At 42.9% G+C, this 22,461-nt stretch overlaps 1 protein-coding gene across 1 annotated transcript in view; it reads right to left on the bottom strand.

The window, feature by feature from the left end:
- The window catches only part of Bmper (BMP binding endothelial regulator), a 252,979-nt gene that overhangs the window by 83,688 nt on the left and 146,830 nt on the right, over positions 1 to 22,461 (bottom strand). The window contains exons 10-11 of the mRNA XM_038322939.1: positions 21,793 to 21,897; positions 18,235 to 18,280 (exon numbers count right to left, since the gene is read on the bottom strand). Of these exons, the coding sequence (XP_038178867.1) occupies positions 18,235 to 18,280; positions 21,793 to 21,897 (151 nt within the window). The remainder of the gene's footprint in view (positions 1 to 18,234; positions 18,281 to 21,792; positions 21,898 to 22,461) is intronic.

Raw genomic sequence — 22,461 nt, 5'->3', positions numbered from 1 at the left:
GGGTATTGAACATGGGTCCTCTGGAAGAGCAGGCAGTGCTGTTAACTGCTTAGCCATCTCTCCAAACCCATAGTATATGCTCCTAACCACTAAGCCATTTCTCTAGCTCCAAAATTATGTTTCTTATATTTTGATGCACATGCCAAAATCTAATGTTAAATAATAAAGTAAACTGGAAAATATGTTAGTACATTTAGCCCAATAGACTCCACACTCTGAAACACAATTAGCACATAATTATGAAAGCGACATAAATTTTAGTACTCTGAGGCATCTCAGCAGTCTTATAGAAAATTAAATATTTTTAAGACTAAAAATTGGCAATGGTTTCTTTTCAGGGGAAGGATTTGTTATCTCTTTTTACCAATGCACAAACCACCAGGAAATTGATTTAGAGAAATGGGCCCAAAGAATGAAAGGCAGCTGGGCATATGCTTATAGCACAGTGCCCAGGAGGCTGAGGTAGGGAGATGTCAAGCTAGAGGCCAGTGTGGCTGCACGGTGAGACCTCATCTCAGACAAAAAGAAAAACAATGCAAGCGAAAGCAGAGCAATTTCCAGCTAACACCAGAACAATCATCAAGTCAAGAACAACCGGAACGAACAACCAGGTCAGGGGTGTAGGACTGACATGATTAGAAAGGACCAACTGAAGCTACTGAACCTCCTGAAAGAGACGGCCCAGGCTGTGTGAGGTCAGCACCTAGCCCAGAGGAAGCTGGGCTGGCAACAGCAACGGCAGGCACTCTGTGCTCCCACAGTGTATGGAGAACAATGCTGGTTCAGGATACACTTCATTGCTAGTCTCAAGAGAAGTCATACAAATCACACACGTTTGGAATTTACAAAATGTATTGCTGTATCTGTCTTTTTGTCTATATCTGCCAGAGACAAAATTGAGAGTTTCTGAAATATAGAAACATTTCAATAAATAAGAATATCTATCTATAAGGCACCATCATGGCTGTGGAAGAATTGGGTGTGTTTGTCAGTGATACTTGAATTCAGTGTACATTTCTAATCCTTTCTTATTTTTCTCCTATCCATTTTCATTGTGACCCCAGTTTTATCACTGTTACACATTGGGTGTACCCCCACTATCCTAGGTCTCCCAGCTAGTCTCCTTTCGCTTGACTTCTCCATAGTGCTTATTTCAGTCCTTGCTGCATGGGATGGGCTCCAGGTCTGCCTTCTCACACTGGCCCTCACTCTCTAGCTAACAGAATCCATTGCTGGCACGAAAGCATTGCTTGTTGACAGGGCGAAGGCAGTGTGCAGCCCAGGAGATAAAGGGTTCAGAGTTAGTATTTCATATTGTGCACCAAATTCAAGTTTGTTGCTTAGTCTTTAAGGTTCTTGGTCCCATCTACCTGTTCAAGTTAGCACAGAACTTGCTGAAGTTCTTGAACCTTCAAGGCTGAGAGAGATGGCCTCAGCAAAAAAAGCCAAAACACTCACACACTACCAAAGGGGCTGGCATTCTGCTCCTAAGGGTGTCCTCAAAGCTGTAAACAGGCCTGGGGCTTTCCATGCCTGGCACTACATTCTCTTGTGACCGCTTTTACGGCCCCAGTAGCAACTGTGGTTTCTCTTAATGTCCTGATCATACTTGCAATGAAATGACCATTAATCAAAACATTAGTAACCAACGCTTGCCAAAAGTTCACACCCTATTGTAGCTCTCTTGTGCTTGCCTACTAATAATGGAGGTATCCTCAGAAACTGAAAGTTTGTCTCTGAACACTAGACAAACAGCTAAGCACTTCACAGTAGACCCAATAATAAGGGCTGTCATCTAGTCATTGAGAACATTTGTGAATGATCCTTAGGACTAAGGAAATGTTTTTGTCGTGGTAAGTAGAAAACCAGCAACAAGATTCTTTGATTCTGGGATAATCTTAACTATCTTACGCACACACACACACACACACACACAAGCAACCTTTACTTCTTGATGGAACCACAAATGAACCTTTTTATCTTACATCTGTATTCCTAGTCTGGTTTTGTTTTTGTTGTTGTTTCGCCTTTAATAGTGAAAAGTAGATAAAGCCAATCGTGGGACAAAGCAAATCCCAAAAGAAGCAATTGAAACCGGACTGCCCTGGACTGGCCTCAGAAACCCTGAGTTTACTCTTGGCTGAACAAGAAGCCATGAGGGATATGCATAAGAGACCCAGAAAATGGAAACTGTGTGCGAACAGGCCTGTCAGGAGAGATATTTTTTTAAGAGTCTTTAATTTGTAGGAGAGAAGAGTTTGGAAGTTGGTATGATTTCCTGTGTGAGTGCAATATAGAAGCAGCCAACAAAATTTCAAGACTATGAGGAGGCTTGAGAATTATGTGCTACACGTGGGAACATTCGAATCATGAGCTGAAATCATTGTGAAATTTTGGCCCCTTTTCCTGGCACCCAAAAGTCTTCATGCCAGTTCCCAGAGGAGTGGGCTGAGACACGTGCCTAAAACGAGATGGCCAGTGTTACAGAAAACTGCGTCCCCAGGACAGAAGCACCCAGATAGCGGAACAAAAGTGAGCAGTGCACCCTCATGGCTACTTTCAGGAGAGCCAGACAAAGGTGCCGCAATCCAAGATGTCCAGATGTCTGGTCACACTATACGGGAAAGCTTGGCTCATGGTTACGGGGACAGACAGGGAACTGTGGAAACAACTCGTTTGAATGTGCATCAAGCCAGAGATGGAGAAGGACATTTCAGTTTCTCTCTCTGGCACATTGTTTCACAGTCCTAAAGTCAAATCTTTATCTGGGTTTGTGTTGTCATTATTGTTTTATTTTAAATATATGTAAATAAATGCAAATGTCCAGAGAAAAAGACCAAAACTTAAAAACTCAAATATTTAAATTTTAAAATGATTAGAAAAGTTCTGCTTAAGCAAAAGAATTACAAGTGGCATTTCTTTTCTTTTTCTTATGACATTAGTACTATTTATACTTTCATTTCTTATGTACTTTCAGAAAGGAATGTCAACTTTAAAACCCCAAATCCCTTCATTAAAACACAGCGCATTAACGAAGCATGTGTATAAAGATTGCCGCCTCTGAACACACGGTTCTGATGTTTTCCTCTTAACTGCCTCAGATTGCTTTATTTTACCCTGGTTATACATATTTTAATGAAATGCCTTTTCTCTGGGAGCAGTGTTCTCAAAACATCTGTCAAAGACTATTAAGTGAGAACTATAGAATCCCAGGCACAGCAGCAAAGAACAAGAGAATCTGAGTAGACACAAGTCTAGCCTTTTCCCCAAACAACAAAACAGGCAGAAAAAGTGCAAGAAAGAAACAAAAGCCCCATTCGTGTTCTGTCACCAAGAAGTAAGCAGTGTCTACAGTTCTGGGTATGTGTGTGTGTTTATTTTCACAGAGTTAAGACAACCCTGTACATGAAATTTTATTTCCCATATTTCACTTAACGTGTCATAAGATTTCCGCAGCCGTTCAAGCATGTTTTCCTTTGAAAACCCAGAAGGGAATGTTCACCTCAGTTCATTACTGCTGCAGAGAGGGAGGTCTCCCCAGCACCTCGCGTGGGGATCAGCACGTTTCCGGAGTGGCATCCTAACCACACATAAACATGGCTTTAAACATTTCTGGGCACAAGCTTCAGGGAAACAGGGCCTGCAGGACTCTGGGCCACGGAGTCCTGCTGAGCCGCTGGGACTTTTGTAGGGTCAGAGATGCCGAGATGCCAAGTCTTGGGTAAGATGCAGGAAAGGCTGGGATTAGAAATACTGCCTGAGACACGAGCCAGCTGCTCTTTACTGAGCTGACTTCTGACCATGGTAGAGTCTGGTTTAAAAAATAAAGCAGGCCCCCAGTGTCTTCTGCATGCAAGAGCTCTGGCCTTGCACAAGGTGTCAGTGACAGCTGTTAGCCCACAAGGCACATGAGAGCCAACAGATGCTCCACCAGGTGGCAGGCACCTGGATGCCTGTAAGGATTTGCACGTCCTCTGACTTTCCTGTAAGGGGTGGCACAGGGAAAAGGGTGGGGGCTCCATTCCCATCAGGGACAGCAACGGGTCTTCATTAAAAAAGAAAACACCCTGAGTTTCTAAAAAAAGTTACATAGGAATTTTGTCCCATATGGAAATTTGTTTCCCCATATTTCCGTAACTACATGGACTCACAAATTTATTCCCTAACTTCAAAAATCAAGCCTAAACTGACTGTAGCCACCAAGCCACCGCTGCCACCCAGGGACCTACCTAGTATATCCTAGCCTAGTACTTCTCAACTATTACCGGGGGCTCAGCTTGTGCCACCCAAGACCGCATAGCTCACACACATGTGCATGCATGCCTATATATATGCACACACAAACACTTGAGCACAAGCGCATATACAGCACAAGTGCACACTCAAATACTTACACAAATGCACATACAAATACAAAGACACGTGTACACACATGTGTGCACACACATCACCCCACCCCTTCAGCTCTCGGCTTCAATACCATCTTCCCCAGTAATATCTTCAACACCTCAGCCAGTGCCATTTTTCTTTCTTCTCAATTCAAAGAGCAAAACTGATCTTTACCATACAGAGTCTTTCATTGAGCCCTGCTGCAGACTGGATCTCTGGCCAGTAAGCTGCTGGGGTCTTCCTGTCTCTGCTTCCCCAGCGTTTGGACACAGGGACAGCTCTTGACACATGCTTTGCAGATCCAAACTCAAGCTTGTAGGGCAATCACTTTATCGACTTCTCTGTCTCCTGACAGTGTTAAGCCACTTTTTACTCCACCCAATTATTATAATGTGAATTCATAACTCCTAAATCTGGCCTTGAGCTCCTTACAATGTCTATTTCATGTATACTTCTCAGTGCCCTGAGAGCTCACTGCTTTATTGGATGCTCTAAATGCATACACAGATATGCATTAATTGTATTACATCAGTGCATGGCATACTGCCCATTAAATATCAACAAATATTTGCTGAAAATGAGATAATTAATTAAACAATATATTTGGCTAAGAAGAAACTGTCTATACTGAATTTATTAAAATAAATACAAATATGACATGTGGCAGGTAGCCAGCAGAAATTTGTTTAATTAATTAATTGAATTATTTATGAACACATTAAGAATAAATACACTATTAGGGAAAACAGAAAAGTGAAAAATATTAAAGGGGAATTATATTTGGTGGCAAGAAAACCACCTTGGAAATACCAGTCTGGGAGCTCAGTGCTCAGATGGGGACCAATCCTTCTACCTTCCTAAATCAATCCCTTCAGCTGAATAGACATGTAACCTACTGAAAAACATTCTCAGAATCACAAAACTAGAACAGAACTTAATTCTTATCCTACACTGACCAAGTATGACAAGCTGATCCTGGTTCTTGAAGAGAAAGCACAGCCTGATAACCAGAACCTGTGCATGTGGCATCAAATAGCCAACGAATGGGAGGTGTCAGTGGGACCAGGCTTGCTTATGAACTGACCTGCAAAGGGGAGATCTATCTTACATGATCAAGGGAAAGGAATACAACATTAAGGCAGGATCATGACACGCATATTTCCAGGAGAAGAATGGGACCAACCGTGCTTTAAAGATGAAGGAAGAGACAAGGGTGAAGTGATGCAGGTGGCCTTAGAAACTGGGAAAGGCAAGAACTGTTTGAGTCTTTACAGGGAGCACAGCCTCATTAGTGTGATGTGGGATGCACCGCTGTAGGTTGTGAATATGTTTTATTTCCACTGGTTAATAGAGAAACTGCTTTGGCCTATGGCAGGGCAGCTACATAGCACCTCCTTGACTTTGCCTACTCTCTGTATATATCTCTTTTCAGATTTGCTGCCTGGCTTTATTCCGCCCTATTGAAAAGCCAAGTGGAGCAGAACCAACAGCCAAAGCAGCCATTCTGGTCCTAGCTACTCCTGCTTAACAGTTTAAAACAGTAATCAAAAAAAGATTACAGAAACACAATAAAAACAGATTCAGACAAAAATAAACCTCTAAACAGGTCACAGAGGGTTTAAAAAATGTGCATAGACTTGGAAGAGAGAGGAAAAAGAGTATAGGAAGTTTTAAAAAATAAAAATAAAGTCTTCAAAAAGACAGTAAAGATAATATAAAACTATAATAAGCCATGTAAAAATATATGTTATGAATATATTTTATTACCATTGGTTAATAAAGAAGCTGTTTTGACCTATGCCAGGGCAGAATAAAGCCAGGAGGGAAATCTGAACAGAGATATATAGAGAGAGTAGGTAGAGTCAAAGAGATGCCATATAACTGCTGAAGGAGAAATATGCCCAGAACTTTTATGGTAAGCCACAGCCCTGTGGTGGTACACAGATGAATAGAAATGGGTTAATTTAAGATGTGAGAACTAGCTAGAAATATGGCTGAGTCATCAGCCAAGCAGTCTTGTAATTAATATAGTTTCTGTGTGATTATTCAGGTCTGGGCAGCCAGGAAACTAAAGCAATCACCTTTTATAATTGTTTGAAATGTTTGTTTTCATTTAAAGGGGATTGGTTATAAATGATTAATTGTTGTAGTCAATCTCTTCCTAAAGAAAAAAGGGGCTATGACATAAAAATGATGAAAAAAGATTATTGAATCTAATTTAACCCAAAAAGCAACTGTTAATCTCAAAATACTCTATATTGCTATGGATTTTGTTTTATTGAGATAAATTTAAGGTCAATATTGTTATACTATATGCATTTCTATTCTTGTGTATTATACTATATATATATTTCTACTCTTGTTTAAGGCATTATGTTTATATAACTCTTTTAAAATGTAATTTATAGTTTAAAAATACAAATTAGTAGTCATCTATAATAGTCAAACTTATATTCATGCTAGTTAGGTTTCCTAGATATATGAAGATATATTACAAATGGATAGGTAATCTTTGAACACTTCAAAGACCTACAAAATATGGCATTTAAAATGTTTTAAAAACAGACTTTTCTCAACAGTGAGACACGTCTGTTCCTGGAAGCACCAATTACTTCAAGAGGATGATAAGCATCGAAGAAATTCCTTATGGAGTTTGTTTTTAATGCGGCAAGGCTAGGCATTTGGGCAAGAATGCTCTTGCCTGGACTGCTTGACTGTATGTTATATAAACTACACATACAGCTAAACTTTGTCAAAACAAGGCAGGATAGTCCTAGCACAGTGAGGCCTATTTCTGACTTTGACCTCCAGCATATATAAGATAATTAGTGGTATTAAGCCATAATTTTGTGGGAATTTGCTATTGCATCTATTGGAAACTAGTAGCTTAGCACAGTCAAAGCATCTAGTACAAACTGCTTGTGTCAGGCACCATGTCACGGGTGCTGTGTTCTGTATTTAGTGTCTCATTCCAGCCTTACTACGCAGTATTTTATTAACTCCTTAGTAGCAAGTTTGCAGAAAGTGCCTGTGGCCCACAGTCACTCAGCCAATAATAGAACTACAATCTAGTCTCTTGGTCCAAGGCCAGTGCCTTCCCTGCTTGGAGTTCTACTGACAGGAAACACAGCAACATTCCAGCAGATTTGCTGATGGTGCTGGAAAAGGGAAGACACACTTCAGGAAAGGCCTCTAGGATCTAGAGGCTCTTAAGGCTGGTCCCTGACCTCCCAGGATTGTCTGAATTCCAGATTAATGATATCTATCTAGAAGTCAGTTATAAAATTTAGTGTATGACTCTCATGCTTAATAAGTTTCTATTTCATTTCCCCAACTTCAAGGTCTCAAATTTAAGGTCTACTTCAGGGTTTTATCTCTATTTTTCAGAATGTGGAAACTCACAGGGTTTTTTCTCACTTTTTTTTCTCTCTTTTTTTTCCCTCACTAAGTAACTGTTTATTTCACACCATGCATTTGGGGAAAGTCTGCTACATAACTAAGATCACTGCACCCATAAATAACAGATGAAGATAATCATCAAACAACGAGAAAAATGCACTCTGCCCTCAAAACTTTTAAAATAAACTTGTAGAAGAGATACTTGCTACTCCCACTAGTCACAGGTTGACTGACTGTGTCTTTTCTCTTTAGCTAGTTCTCTCTGTAGCAGAGCCATGCATCTAGACTGAGGAGATGCAGTTTGCCTCTCTAAATTAATTTAGTGTACAGAATTAAAGCACTAAGAACCTTGGAAGAATCCTGTATTTGAAACCCCATCTCACCTTGCAATTCAGTAGCTCAAAGAGCAGACACAAGCTCCCTATGTGATGCAGGTTTGTTTACCTAAAGCTACTGCATTGCAGATTTGCCGCAAAGAGGTCAAGGTTAGAGCTGCATCGCTTTTCTTATTGTGAGAGAGACTGTAAGAGGCAGGGAAAGAACAGAGCTGGCGAAAATATAATGAGTTGAGTCCATCCATAAAAGACATACACAATGTAGATTAGGGGCCAGAATGGAGTTAACCCTCAAGGCCGCAGGAAGCATGCCAGTAAAGCACAAACACAGGAAGGAAGCAGCTTGCACAAGAAATGCAGAGATGGGTCTGTCTGCAGCAAGGACTTGCTTCAGGGGACATGAGACACTCACACTATGTAAATAAGTTGGCCTGAGATTCATTCGTTGCCAGTCTGAGAAGTTTAAATGTATTCCAAAGAACCAACATTTCTTAATGTGTTTCCTATGAAACATCAATCCCACCTGTTGGATTGCCACAGTAAAACTTTAAAAGCTCTTCAAGGCCATTGGGTGGTGGTGGGGGGGGAGAGTTCTGTATTCTCTCACCCTCTTGAAAGCTAACAATGCCCAGTGTCACAGCAAAGGTCCTGAGGAGTTCTGCAGCAAGGAAGTGTGTTTAAGTCTACCCCATCCAGTATTCTTTAACATATGCACTCAGAGGACCTGTTTTTAAGATGTTACTCAGGGCTGTTCCTCAGCTCTAAGGTTTTATAACATAAACCTTGGAAAGCTCATCAGCGAAGGAAGATTGCCTAGGTGTTCATGAAGGAAGAGTGTGGGTTCTGAGTGGTGTCCATAAAGGAGGGGGACAGGGGTTAGCAGAAAACAACAGGATGAGGGTACAGCTGTCATGGGAATAAAACGGAAATTATTTATTAGAAAAACAGCATAAAGAGGCAATCAGCTAGACTTGATGACTGATTAGCAACAGGGGAGAGAAATGCCAGAAATATGAGAAACAACCATCGGTCTCCAAACCTGCACAGCTGGGAGAACGTGGAGGCCAGAATTCAGTCAATAATAGGGCTTGGAAACGGCCACTAGCCCCTGCAACCAACTCCAATTCAGATAATCTGGTGAATCAAAGGTAGCAACTGCAGTACTTAGAAGGCAAATTACTCCCTTGGAAGACTAGAAACTAAGGTTCGCTATTTTTCTCACAGGACATAGATAAGCGAGGCTAGTACTTTATCCTTAGTGACTAGACTTCATGGTGCTGTGAAGTATTACACACACCACAAAAGGAGCAAAGGAATCATCAGTCTCATCTGTCTGTGCGCCCTGTAAACTACAGCAGCAGCTGACCTGACGGCACATGCCCATCGGCACAATAGTAGTACAGATGTTAAGCGGGTAACCAGTCACTTTTTAGATCAGATACAATGCTTGTTTTATGAGATAGATGCCAAACTTGTCATTGTTAATGGAGCCAAGAATCTGTGGCTAGATAGGTCATAGGCCCTAGGAAAGAACCCAAGACTTTTATTCCGCTAAGAGGACATAGTACTAAAATGATTCTTAATGCCATTCTATACCCATAGATCAGACCATCTCTCAGCCATCATGAGAGAAGTTTTCTTTGGCAGTAGATGGAATTAATCTGAGACCCACAACTGGTCAATGTGCAGAAAATAAAAGACAATGAAGTAATCAGTCCTAAATGGGCCAAAGATATCACACTTTTCCACACAAGACTCTGGGGGCTTAATGGGAGAGGAATGATGAAGATTGTAAGAGCCGGGGGGGGGGGGGGGGGTAGATAGAAACAATATTTTCCAGACCCAACAGGGAAACAGGATCTCACCACAGTTGTGAGCACAAGCATAGGTCCTGTGTAGACAGACTCAGGCCAGATAAAATTCCATCAGAGAGTGTGGGAAAGTAGGCATGAAAAAGCCATCACGAAATGAGGAGCTATTGACATTTCATAGCTCTTTGGAGAAGAAGGGTTATGGTTTTGTTTTGTTTTTATGTTTTGTTTTTAATAATTTGATCCCTGGCATGTTCAGCACACTTCTAGGGAAGGCCTGACTCCCAAGACTAGTTGGGCAACAAAAACTGGTTTAAATGGGAAAACAAAGCAAAAGAAGAAGGAGGAAGAGGACGAAGAGGAGCAAGAGGAAGAAGGAGGAGGAGGAGGAGGACAGGAGGAGGAGGAGAAGGAGGAAGAGGAGGAGGAGGAGGAGGAGGAGGAGGAGGAGGAAGAGGAGGAGGACAAGGAGAATAAGCAGGAAAAGGAGAAGGGGAGAAGGCAAAGAAGTAGTAGAAGGAGAAAGATTAAACTTAAATTTAGATAGGAAAGGATCAGAGTGTAAAGGATTGCTATGAGGACTTGAGGAGTGAATATATTCAAGATACACTGTATGGAATTCTCAGAGAATTAATAAAAAATATTGCTTAAATAATTCAAAGTTTGAGCAACTTTGAAGCCAGCATGAGAAAGGAACACCTGTGGTTGCATACAAGAAGAGACAGGAGGTTCAGAGGACAGATGCATGTACTAAAGACAAACGCCCTGGCCCTACAGAGGAAGGAACGATGACTGGGGTGGAGAGCATGTATAAGATGAACTGCAAATCAATGAAAAACACTGTGTACAATGAGCCATTTCTTCTTGTCTCTGTAAAGGTGAGTGCCGGAATATTGTATCTCAAGAGATCACAGAAGTTGGGGTAACTTCACAAACAATGTTTCTATAGGTGAGTGGACACAACTGATTGCAAACAGAACTCTATGACCTATGAAAAAGAAGGAAACTGGGAAATCTCCTCTATTTGAAGGCAACCCTCCAAAATGAGTCAACATAGAGTTAAGAGAGAACACAGAGGCATGCTAAAAGTTTGAGTCACAGAGTCTCCCAGATTACAGTATTAGCTGCACACTCTCTGTTTAACTTTTCTGACCTTTGGATCCTTTACTCGTAAGATGGAGTAGATAGTAGCTTCTGCTTGGCAGAATTATCTTAGAAACTACGCAGCAGAGCATGTGACCTGCATGTGCTAGAAGCCTTGCTCTATGGCAGCGTGAGCAGTAGCACCAGCAGAAGGCAGTCTGTGTTTTGCTGGCCTTATTTCACTCATGGGAGTTGTGACTTCGAAGAGCAGGGTACCTGCCCCAGCTCACATACAAAGCTTTCCATGGAGCATGTTTCTCAGGTGCAGCCTGGTGTCTGACTTACTCAACTGTCCTGTTCTTTGGTCATATTTCCAGGGGGTTCTCACTAAGTCTAGGTCTCCAATATACTCAGCCACAACTGGGTGCTTACATTTCTTTAGAGATTCAGGAGAGCAGTGTGCCTGGTGTGGGAGATTGTTCTGTATTTGTGTTGCTTTCATTGGTTGAATAAAGAAGCTGCCTTGGCCTTTTGATAGGGCAGCCCTTTAGGTGGGCAGAGTAGACAGAACAGAATGCTGGGAAGAAGGGAAGTGTGGCAGATGCCATGATTCTGCTGCCCGAGACAGACGCTGATTAGACTCATGCCGGTAAGCCACAGTCAAGTGGTGATACATATTAATAAAAATGAGATCATCAAGATGTGAGAGTTAGCCAATAAGAGGCTAGAAATAATGGGCCAGGGAGTGTTTACACACAAGTGGTGATACATATTAATAGAAATGAGATCATCAAGATGTGAGAGTTAGCCAATAAGAGGCTAGAAATAATGGGCCAGGGAGTGTTTACACACAAGTGGTGATACATATTAATAGAAATGAGATAATCAAGATGTGAGAGTTAGCCAATAAGAGGCTAGAAATAATGGGCCAGGGAGTGTTTAAATGAATACAGTTTCTGTGTAATTATTTGGGGTGTAAGCTAGCCAGGCAGGACGGAACAAAGGGTCCCTGCACTCACTACTACATGTGCCTACAAAAAATTATATGTATCTTCATAGGAAAAAATATATTAATTTATATGTAGACAAGAATGCAGTCTTTAATGGAATGATTTAATAGTACTGTATCACTTAAAACAATTTTAAGAAACCAAGAGCAAGAATAAACCATATTTCCAAAGCAAACCACAAGGGGGCTTATAGAATGGATACTCTGTTAGGATGTTTGAAAAGGATGTGGGTCTTATCCCAGCGTTCTTACTTGGTACTCTTGGGATCCTCAGTTTCCTTCTTAACTGAGGACTGGGAGGGAAGACCCCAGAGAGAAGGTCCCCAGATGCATAAAATTTTATGGTACTAGATTAGTAATGAATGAAAATGCAACTTTGAAAGTGACATTGCTCTTTTCCCACGCCTACTATCAATTATATAGAGTTCTTTTGAGTTTAATACTATATAGAATATTTATGCAAATGCGTACACATATGTCCATGTTTATAAACACTCCCCTTTAATTGCCATGGTAGAGGGGGAGGAGAGGGACTAGAAATATGAATGGGCATGGAAAAGTAAGCTCGGGGCACAACACCTGCTCTGCCTTAGGCAGATAGGTGGAGCAACCATACAACAGAAGCAAGTCTGGGGCTACCATATCCTTTTCTCCTAGGCTAGGAGTAGAAGAGATAAACACTATTAAGCTGGAGAACTTTCTTCCGATTTCCTTTCTAATCATAACTCCTAGGGACTATCAAACCCCCCAAACCTCCCTGCCCCTTCTTAGCTGTAACTATGTACCAAACTCTAAATGACAGGGAACTCAACACAACTGACCCCAGCCCAGCCTCCGGAGCCAGACAACACTGGGGAGACTCAGGCTCCATCTTTGACCTCCACATCTCTAAGCCTCAGTTCCCTGGCTGTAAAACTGCAACTAATAACATTACTTGGCTAAAAAAATAGCTATGGGATAAATATGAAATCAAATGGGACAAGCATGACGGTGTTTGATATATAGCAGATGATGGCAAATAAATGCTGGCTACTGCCGCTGCCATCACTGGTTCTGTTGGCTAGTAATGTTGACACCGATGACGCCTGAGGTCACAGTTTACTCATCAACACTAAATCACCGAGAACTTGTCAAGCGCGAACCCTTATACCTAGTGTCAGTATGCCACCCTTGTCTGTTTCCACGGGGTGTTTATACGCGAGAAGCATTACTACCTAGTCCGCCCTAGAAACTGGCAAGAGATGCAGGCAAAAGGGGATCCATTCTTAGAGGGTGACTTCAGTATTATCCCTCAACTCTGCTAAGTGTCAGAGCAAGACACTTTAAAGTGGTAGCATCTCCCAGAACAGAACAGCACACCCCTTCTCCTGTGTGGGCTCTTCCTGGGATCACTGTTGGCAGGTGGGGCTTCACTTTCCACCAGCCTGCCAGCCAAGCTTCAGAAAGTGTCAAAGCCAGCTCCACAAGCACTAGCAGAAAATTCAGTGGCTACTAAGCTTAACACCTCGCTGGCAGGGCTAAAATCAACACCGCAGATTCTTCTTCTGCAAGCCTCCTGAGTCTGATGGCCAGTTTCCTTGCTTGCCTGGGGTGAGGACAAACTCCAAGGGCTAAGAGAACCGGAGTCCCAGAGGCTAGAACCCTTGTTCAAACATGGAGTTACTGATGGGCAGAGGCTCTCTCGGTGGATATTTTATACATGCAAAGCACCAAGATCACTCTTTATCATGCGTCCTGCCCCCCCACCTCCCCACAAAATGAAATTGTCCTGTTTGCCCTCTTACATCACTCTGTTTACTGGGGCATATAAACAGCCATCAGGCACCCAATAGGCTTAAGGTAGAGAGACTTGCCAACAAACCAGCTAGGCAAATTCTGCAATGAGCTGTGCTGGGTACAGGGCCTACTATGAGCTAGCGTAGGTCCAATGACCTTCACAGCTAAAAACTAATGGGATCGAGTTAAAGAATCACCTGGCAACCATGCACCTCCTGGCACCCTGAGCTGCCGAAATTCAGTATTTCCTGTGACTTAAGGGCTATGAGGCTGGGGCTATTTCAATCACACGTACATATGTGCTCAGTAGACCCTGCCAGCTTCAGTGTTACAAATCACATGCTTGCATTTTGAGTTGGGGGTGCCGCGGGCTGAGTATGAGGTAAGCGAAGGGTTTAGGTAATGTGTGAGACCTGGGGGTGGGTGACCATGTCCTAACGCCTGTGGATGCCTCTGACCTGATTAAGAGATTAACTTCTCTCATAACCAATCTCTCAGCCGCCCCCCTTCCTCCACACCCCTCCACACACACACCTCGCTTATCAGTGAAAACTTTGACAATGAAGTATTATTTCCAAGTTTGGAAACAGATCTGCTGGCAGCATAGAATTTATCTGATTCTGGTCTCTGTGGGTTGGTGAGGTCAAGGTTCCACGCACTACTTGCCAGCACACTATAAAAGCGCATTTCACATAAACCAAATGCTACAAGGAATAGCAGAGTGGCCCTCCTGGGTTCTGATGCTTCCTGGCACCTAACTCGTGGTCACATGACACGCAGCCAAGCAGAGGGACTGCCTTCCAGCTACAGCCTCATACCTTGGCAAGAAAGCGCTTTTGCCAAAAGTTTTATGGAGTTTGTTTAGCTCACTTCAAATATTTTACTTTAAGTAAATCATCCAAACCAAATCCAGTCCTTTCTGTTGGGAAGGAAAGCAGTATGCATTGGGTGAGTTATTAAGAGGCAACTATGCATGCTCTTTAGACTGTCCTGGGGCCTGATTCTAAGAGGACTCCCCATGTGAGTAGAACCCCAGCACCTCTTCAGATCAGTCTTACCCACTGTTCTGATAAGGGGGGCATGGATGGCTTCCTGTCCTTGTGGCTGCTTCCTACCTACATAACAATAAACTTGCATGGTTACTGACTCATGCAGAGAAGGCCTGTAAAACATGTATTTCCCCTTTGCTGGGGGAAAAAAAAAGATCTCAACCTCTACTAAGACCAAGACAAAACCAGGCAGGAAGAAACTCTGTAGGATTTTAGTGAGAGACCACTCGGTGCCACCACTGCTGGGAACTGCCCATCGTTCACCTAATATCTACGAGCAACATGCAACCTTGAGTATCTGAGGGCTGTAATAAACTTCATATACGTATGTATGTATGCATTTATGGAGGTATATGGCCTTGCCTTCTTACAGCACAGAATAAAAGGAATACATATATGTTGAATAATATGTTAACTAATTCACAATATAATTCTGATCCTATGCCGTAAAGACAGAAGCGAGTTTATGTAGGCTGTCATGTAGCCTGCATTTTATCTCTCCCTTCCAAGCAATGGAAAGCAATGACAACATTTTTTAACCAATCAGGTTGTTTCACAATGACTTGTAAGCTCAGAGAATTAAGATGTAAAAACTTAATCACTAAACCCAGAGGACCTGGCCTTTTGATTTTAGGATAGAAGGGCAACTCCACTTCCTGCTCCTACTGTGCTGCGTCAGCAGTATTGGTAATAAGTCAGCGTTGCTAGTCCCACAGGTGTTCCTCTCTGCATTCACGGGGCAGCTTTCCCTGTTTGGAGTATCACTGGTTTGACCCCAAGGAGCATTTGACAGCGTCTAGAGATGCTTGTCACTTGGAGGGAAGGGTTACGGTTAAATACTCTGCAATACACAGAACATTCCTAAAACAAAGCCGATGGGGAGACTCTCAGCAAAACAAAGGCTGAAAACCCTGGCATCTTCTAGAAAACACTGACCTTGGCTTGACATTTTGGCCTAGGTTTCTCCCTCTAGAAACCTGTATGCCAGAAGTTTTATAACTACTAAGACAAGAAAAGAATGGGCCCAAACCTTTGTTCCAGATCTTGGCTATAATAACAACGGAATTTCAAAGTAGGAGGTCTTCAGGCCATAGCTAAGGGACATCAGGAAAAGTCTACCTGGATGCAGTATGGAAAGCTGGGCATTGCCTAAAAAGCTGGAGGCTATCCCACGTCTTAAGTGGATCTGAGCAAATGAGTCTCGCCGAGGAGAATGAGTTTTACAGCAGGGATGGAGGAGGGCTGGAGAGCAGGCGAGGAGAACAGACGGAAAGAACACCAGGGGAAATTGAGAAATAGCCATCTGATGATATAATCCAGACTTGGGCCGAGAACCGCGTGCCTGCACGCTTCCAGCTCTGACCTGCAGGTGCAGGTGCAGCGGGTGGCCTCCCAGTGCCCCTCCAGCTGGGTGGCTTTCTCTAGTTGTCTCCCTGGGTGATGGGAGAGATGGATCAGCAGATACTTCCCACAAGACAGCACTCCATATGACAGCTTACAAATTCTCTTCCTTTGTCTTCTCTTTTCCCCTTTTTATTTCTCTTTAAGTAACCAGACTTCTAGATATGGAGAGGCCAAATCGTAATGGATAAACTAATAAAATCTAGCTTAACTTGCAAAAGAAGTCACTAATCACCATTTTGACTCTTAGAAATTAGGGGAGTTCCAGATCTGCGTTGTTTCTGTTTCTGTGTAAAATTCATATTCTCTCCCCACCCCCCCACCCCCCCTACACATAAGATAGGATTTCTTTGTATAACAGTCCTAGCTGTTCTGGAACTTGCTCTGTAGACCAGGCTGACCTCAAACTTACAGAGAGCTGCCTGCCTTTGCCTCCCAAAATTAAAGGCATGCGCCATACCACTTGGCTTAAGCCCATGTTCTTGTGAGGCTGATAACCAGGTTACTGGGAAACGTGCACACGTGTGTCATGCAAACAGAAGAGATGACCTGCAAAATATCAGAAGGCCCTGGGAGGCCTGCCTCTCCTCCATCTAGTCTCTCTCTGCTTCATTGTCTACAGAGGAATGCAGATAAGCCACTGATGAAAATGCTGTCAGGGCATCCTGAAGATTGCTCATACAGAAGGGAATGAGGCTGAAGGCGGCCTCTGAACCAGTCATACAGTCTCTGGACGAGGACTCAGGGGAACAGCCCAGGCACATGCTTCTGAATTACCCGTGCGCCAACCATAGCTGCTTCTCCTTTCTGCATTAATTTCTGAATTAACTGTCATGCATCATCAACCTCCTTTGAGCTAGTTTATGACTTCATTATCTTCAAAGGAAAGGTCTTTTATTAAATCTATAATTTATTTTTTGCTAATTCAATAAGCGGCTTCATCCATTGTACAGTTTCATGGCTCTCTATTTTTAAGATAATAGTATCTATTAGACAATGGTAATATATACATGAGCATAAGATATTATACATTAACATATAGCAGCTTCCCATGTATAATTTCATATAGATAAAAGTGACACATATTTATATATATATGACATGAAATAGTCAAAGGAGGGAAAACCAGGAGTGATATAAACCCTGGTTTCAGATAAATAAAAGAACAAACCTGTTGCCATATGAAAGTTGCTTTCGACAGCACGAAAGCCCACTTCTCTCAGCCTGACTGACTTATAAAACAGTTTCTAATCAATTTCCTGACTCTGCTAATGCTGCCACCATGCATCAGAAATAACGTGACAATGTATGTCTAACACCACTATTTCAATAGCATACTTCAGGAAGCTGTCTCAAAGCCAGGTGTATTTCGGGACTAACACAGTGATTTCCTGATAGAGGTAAGCAAAAGTCCCCATATGGGACTGATGTAAAACCCAGCGTGGTGCTCTGCCCCGGAGATTAATAGAGCAACCGCAGACGGTTCTCAAAATTCAAGACTTTTAGAGAGACCCTTCAAGAACTTAGCTAAAAGTGTCAGGTGGAAAACCACATCAGATGTGCCCAGGAGGAAGGATGGCAGGAATGGGGGAGGGAAGAGGAAGGGCAGTTGTTTGGTGGTATAAAGAGAAGGAGTAAATCCCTGAGCGATTATGGATGTCTGGCTTTGCCGGGCATCATTATCCGAGCCCCAAAGACTGCAAATGCTGTTAGCAGTTTCAAATGTGCATTAATTTATCTGTTCTTTAAAACTCCGCCTAACCACTTGTCTCCTGAGCTCTCCTGACAACAGATTCTGATGGAGATATCCACACTCCAGTCTTTGTGCAAGGGCGACAGCTGATTCTGGGTGTCTATGGGGAGGTGGACGCGTCTATCACATACCTACAGAATTGAGTCTACAGAAAACTCACACCAGTTTTCCCTATTCATAACAAAATGTCAAACAAATAGAGCACATATTTTCCAAAGAATGAACTTACTTTCAGTGCAAATGGGACAGCATCCTTTCCTGTTGAGAATCTTACCCTGGTCAGGAGGGGGAAAAAAGAAACACCAGAGTTTAATGTTAAGAAATGGTCGGTTGAGGATAAATCTCTTTTCAAAAATCTAACATCAGCATTTAAAATCTAAAACAACATCAGCCCAGATTGTACTTGAACTTGATGGTGATGATGGCAGTGACAAATGAAGTTTCAAGCATCAGGTTCCCAGGGCAGGCAAAATCATTCCAAAAACCTTTCCTGTTTTTATCCTTTACGAAACAGGATACCTCAAAGTACGGTGTGATTTCTCTCACATGGAAGGAAGATTGAGACAGCCTGGATACAACTTCCTCACTGATCGCCAAATCAAGCCCTGTAGAGGTCAAGTGCATTCACACACAAATGGGCACCACGACCACTCTGTCCATGCTAGCACAGCCTTCTTCCTGCTCTGCTCAGCAAGCGTCCGTGGACACTGTAATCCAAGCTAAAGATGCAGGCATCCTATGGATACAGGGCACTGCAGACCAAACTGAGCCGGGCTTCTTCCTCACACATCATCTATACTAACTCACTGCTCTCCCATCAAAGCCAGTGAAGCAGAAGACAGTTCTGTAGCAGGGAGTAATTTTCCATCGCTACCCTGGAAATGCAGTGCAAGTTCCTAGTCACATGCCTTTTCGCTTCTAAAGTCTGACATTTAAAGAAGGAACCATCCTCTGCAGACCATGTCAGAGGAAGGCCTTTTCTTATCTCTGGCTCCGTGATTAATCATGGGGAATAAAAAACATGGAAGCATATTAACATCCAAGGAACTACTCAGTCATGTGACCTTGGGCTGCTTATGAGGATTTAATGAGCTACCATTTTAAGGCTCGACGATATGACAGTGATGGTTACTCAGCAGTGCAAAACCTCCCTGAGCTGAGTATATCGCCTTCTGTAGATGAAGAAGCTGCTGCCATGTGACACAAGGGCGCTAGAAATAAAATGTAAACTTCATTTCAGGGGCACCACAAGCTACATTCTTTTACCAGATTTTTATGCCACAGTTCTTCAAGACATTAATTATCGCCTGCATTCAGTCCAGGTTGCTGTGTGTACCCCGAGCTTCGCCTCATTTGAAATTCACAGCCACACTCTAGTAGAGATGATTTCATCCCCTTTTGACAGAGAACAAGGAAGCAAAGCACACTGAGAGGTGGCCCAAGATCCAGGACAGAGACCTACAGCTCTGCTCCACTCATTCACTACTCTGGTGAGGCCTGTGCAAAGCAGGTTGGAATAGTTTCAAAGTAAGCAATTCATTGGCTTTTTAAATGACATTTTGCTACTGAAGAACTAAAGCCATGCCTCACTCATTTCTTCACCAACCAAGCCTGTAACGGCACATTAAACTCTCTAATGCCAAAGGGCAGTGGTTCTCAGCCTTCCAAATGCTGCAGCCCTTTAATATAGATGCTCATGTCGTGCTAACCCCAACCATAAAATTATTTTCATTGCTACTTCATAACAAGTTTTCTACTGTTATGAATTATAATATACATATCTGATATGCAACTCCTGTGACAGAGTCCTTCGACCCCCCCAAAGGGATCACAACCGACAGGTAGAGAACCATGACCATAGGGAATCTCATTTGACTTCTCAAAGACAGAGTCAAAGAAGATCAACCCAGTCCCGTGCAAGGGTCTCCCCAGAAGCTGGTCTGAAGCACTCTGCCCCCACTGGAATTGAGGATTTAAAGCCAGGTTTCTATCCAAATGTGACCGAGCAATTCTGTACATCTGAATCTCAGTGAACACTACCGTTTCCCTTGTTCAGAAAATGAAAGTGGAGCTGGTCCTGTTAGTAAATTAGTGGGAAACAAAGCACAAACTGGAAGGTCAGCGAGCCTGGCTGTGTGTAATGAGCTGGAAACTGGACACGCTGTAGCCTCATCTGGAAGAAGACTCTATTCTATGTAGAAAGGGACACAGACTTTTTCCAAGATTTTAATTTTAGTATTATTTTTTTAAAAACTTCCCCAGTCAATGATGGGAAGGTGAAATAACTGTTTAGTTTTCTTTCTAAAAGGGCTTCAAGGTAGAGTTAACCGATCTCCAAAGATCTTGTGCTGGCTCTGAGAAGGAAAAGTGTGAAGGGCAAGGCAGTTTGGAAGGTTGCCTAAAAACTAAAAGCTGGTTCTGGAGGCCACAGTCACGACAGGGCACTGGCATTAATTGCAGCGGGGCACACACAGGCTGGGCAAAGGCTTTCCTGGGAGGGATAGACGTTCCTGGCCTGAGTGTGGCACACACAGCGTGATCACTAGGGAGACAGACACAGTCAAGAGAGCTGTTTCCCAGCAGAAACCACCGACCCAGCTACGAGTGGCAGAGCTGGCCTCAAGCTGGAAACGCCACAGTGGCCTGCTCAGGCGAGTTACGCGAGCCACCAGCTTGGCGCTGCTCCCCAGTTTTGTCTTGTAGAATAAGGAAGCCCATTATTACTACCATGTGCTGGGAGAGTTCATTAGCAGCGAGGGTTCCCCGAGGACTGGCAGAAATGATGTGATTCCATTTTTTCCCAATGAATATTTATAAGCGGTCCATGTTCAAGTCTGCTTATTGTACCTACTTTTTTTTCTTTTATGGGAAGTTTTCAGTTTTATGTCTGAGGCTTTTTAAAGCAAGACTAATTAGGGGATTTTTTTTTTACCCTTGTCTCCTCCCCTCCCCCAATTCAGTTGTGCAATGGCAACAGCTGTTGGTTTTTGTGCCTCATTTGGCACTCAAGTAAAAACAGCAACTTTTTGTTTATAATAATAACAGATGTGAATAAAATTAAAAAGCTTTCTATAATGGAGAATCGCGGACATGTTCTGAATATATGGATATGTTTTCTTCATTCACTGGAAGGTACTGAATAGGTTTGACATTTTCCCAAAATGCACAAAGCCTTGAAAGGTTTCGAGTTGCTGAGGTGAATTCAATGGAGCCCATGCTTCAAAGATAATGGTAGCTTTATTCAAGGCTCTGGGCTGTGGGCTTTTGAAAAGAGCTATTTCCATAAGGATGCTATTTCCATGTGAGGCTACAATGGAGGCCAGGGCCAGAGAAGAATTTTCTGCAAAGGAGTCGGGGCTTCTGCAAGGCAAGAAAATCCTCCTGGGGAATTTACTATTAAACAACCACATATTACCATGGCTATGAGAAGAAAGCTGAGATCTCAGAGAAAAGCAAAGAAAGAGAAGCAAAATGTAGTTATAATGTTAAATAGAAAATCCAACAACAGAAAACAAGATCTAGGCAGAGAGAGTGGGAGAAGGGTTTACATAAACGGATGAGAAGTCAACCAAGAGTAGGAAGACTGCAGCAAGAACTGGAAAAGAGTTTTGTCACACAAGGCTAGACTCCCAGGTGGGGATAGCAAGAAGGAAAGCAAGCTACACAAGAGGCTTCAGCTACTGGGGTCTATGTCAGCCTCCGGAGTGCCTGGCTGTCTTTTTAGAAAATGGTGTGGGCTGTGCATTTCCGAAGGTAACAAGAAAGTAAAGCTGAATTCCCAGCATACCTGTGGGCAGCTACTGACAGGAACGCACTGCTTCTTGCGACACTCCGTCTTCCCCTTCACACAAGCACAGATGCTACAGTTGACGGAGGACCACATCTCCCCATCCTGCGGGACACAACACAGGATTCTGCTATCAGGCGGACACCGCAGGAACTGAGTCAGTAGGTAATGGCTTCGCGACTGAGAAGAGCATGCCTACCCTGCCTGAATCACACAGTTTAGCCCAAGTGACTCTTGGGCATGTATAGGTCTATAGGTAATCAAACTGGAGTGGGGAGGGGATCTTGCTCTAAAGTTCGGAGGATTCTCTGTATCTAACCACGTTGTGTTTGCATTTCTCCCCTCATGTATTTTCCACTTTCACCCTGGAAGATGAGGAAGTCTGAATTTTCATTCACAATGCATGAATAAAGTCTTAACTTTCCTCTGTTTAATGAGACTGAAATATTTGCTATCTTGGGCAACACAGTTCATTGAGGTTTTTTACAAATGGTGATGTAAGCCAAGCCCAGCTGTGCCATACCCCTGAGCCACCCAGGACTTGAAAAACACAGAGGATATCAAACAGTTCCCAGTGGCCAGGCAGATACCTGGGTGGCAGTCATCTGGACTCACGGAGCCCAGACAGAGCAGCCCTAGAGACATGCATAGCTTGAACACTGCCTGGCT

The sequence above is a fragment of the Arvicola amphibius genome, chromosome 3, assembly GCF_903992535.2.
Source record: "Arvicola amphibius chromosome 3, mArvAmp1.2, whole genome shotgun sequence".
In the NCBI taxonomy this organism is placed as follows: Eukaryota; Metazoa; Chordata; class Mammalia; order Rodentia; family Cricetidae; genus Arvicola; species Arvicola amphibius.
Note: the sequence above shows the minus strand (reverse complement) of the source record. Positions and strands in the feature narration are given on the sequence as shown.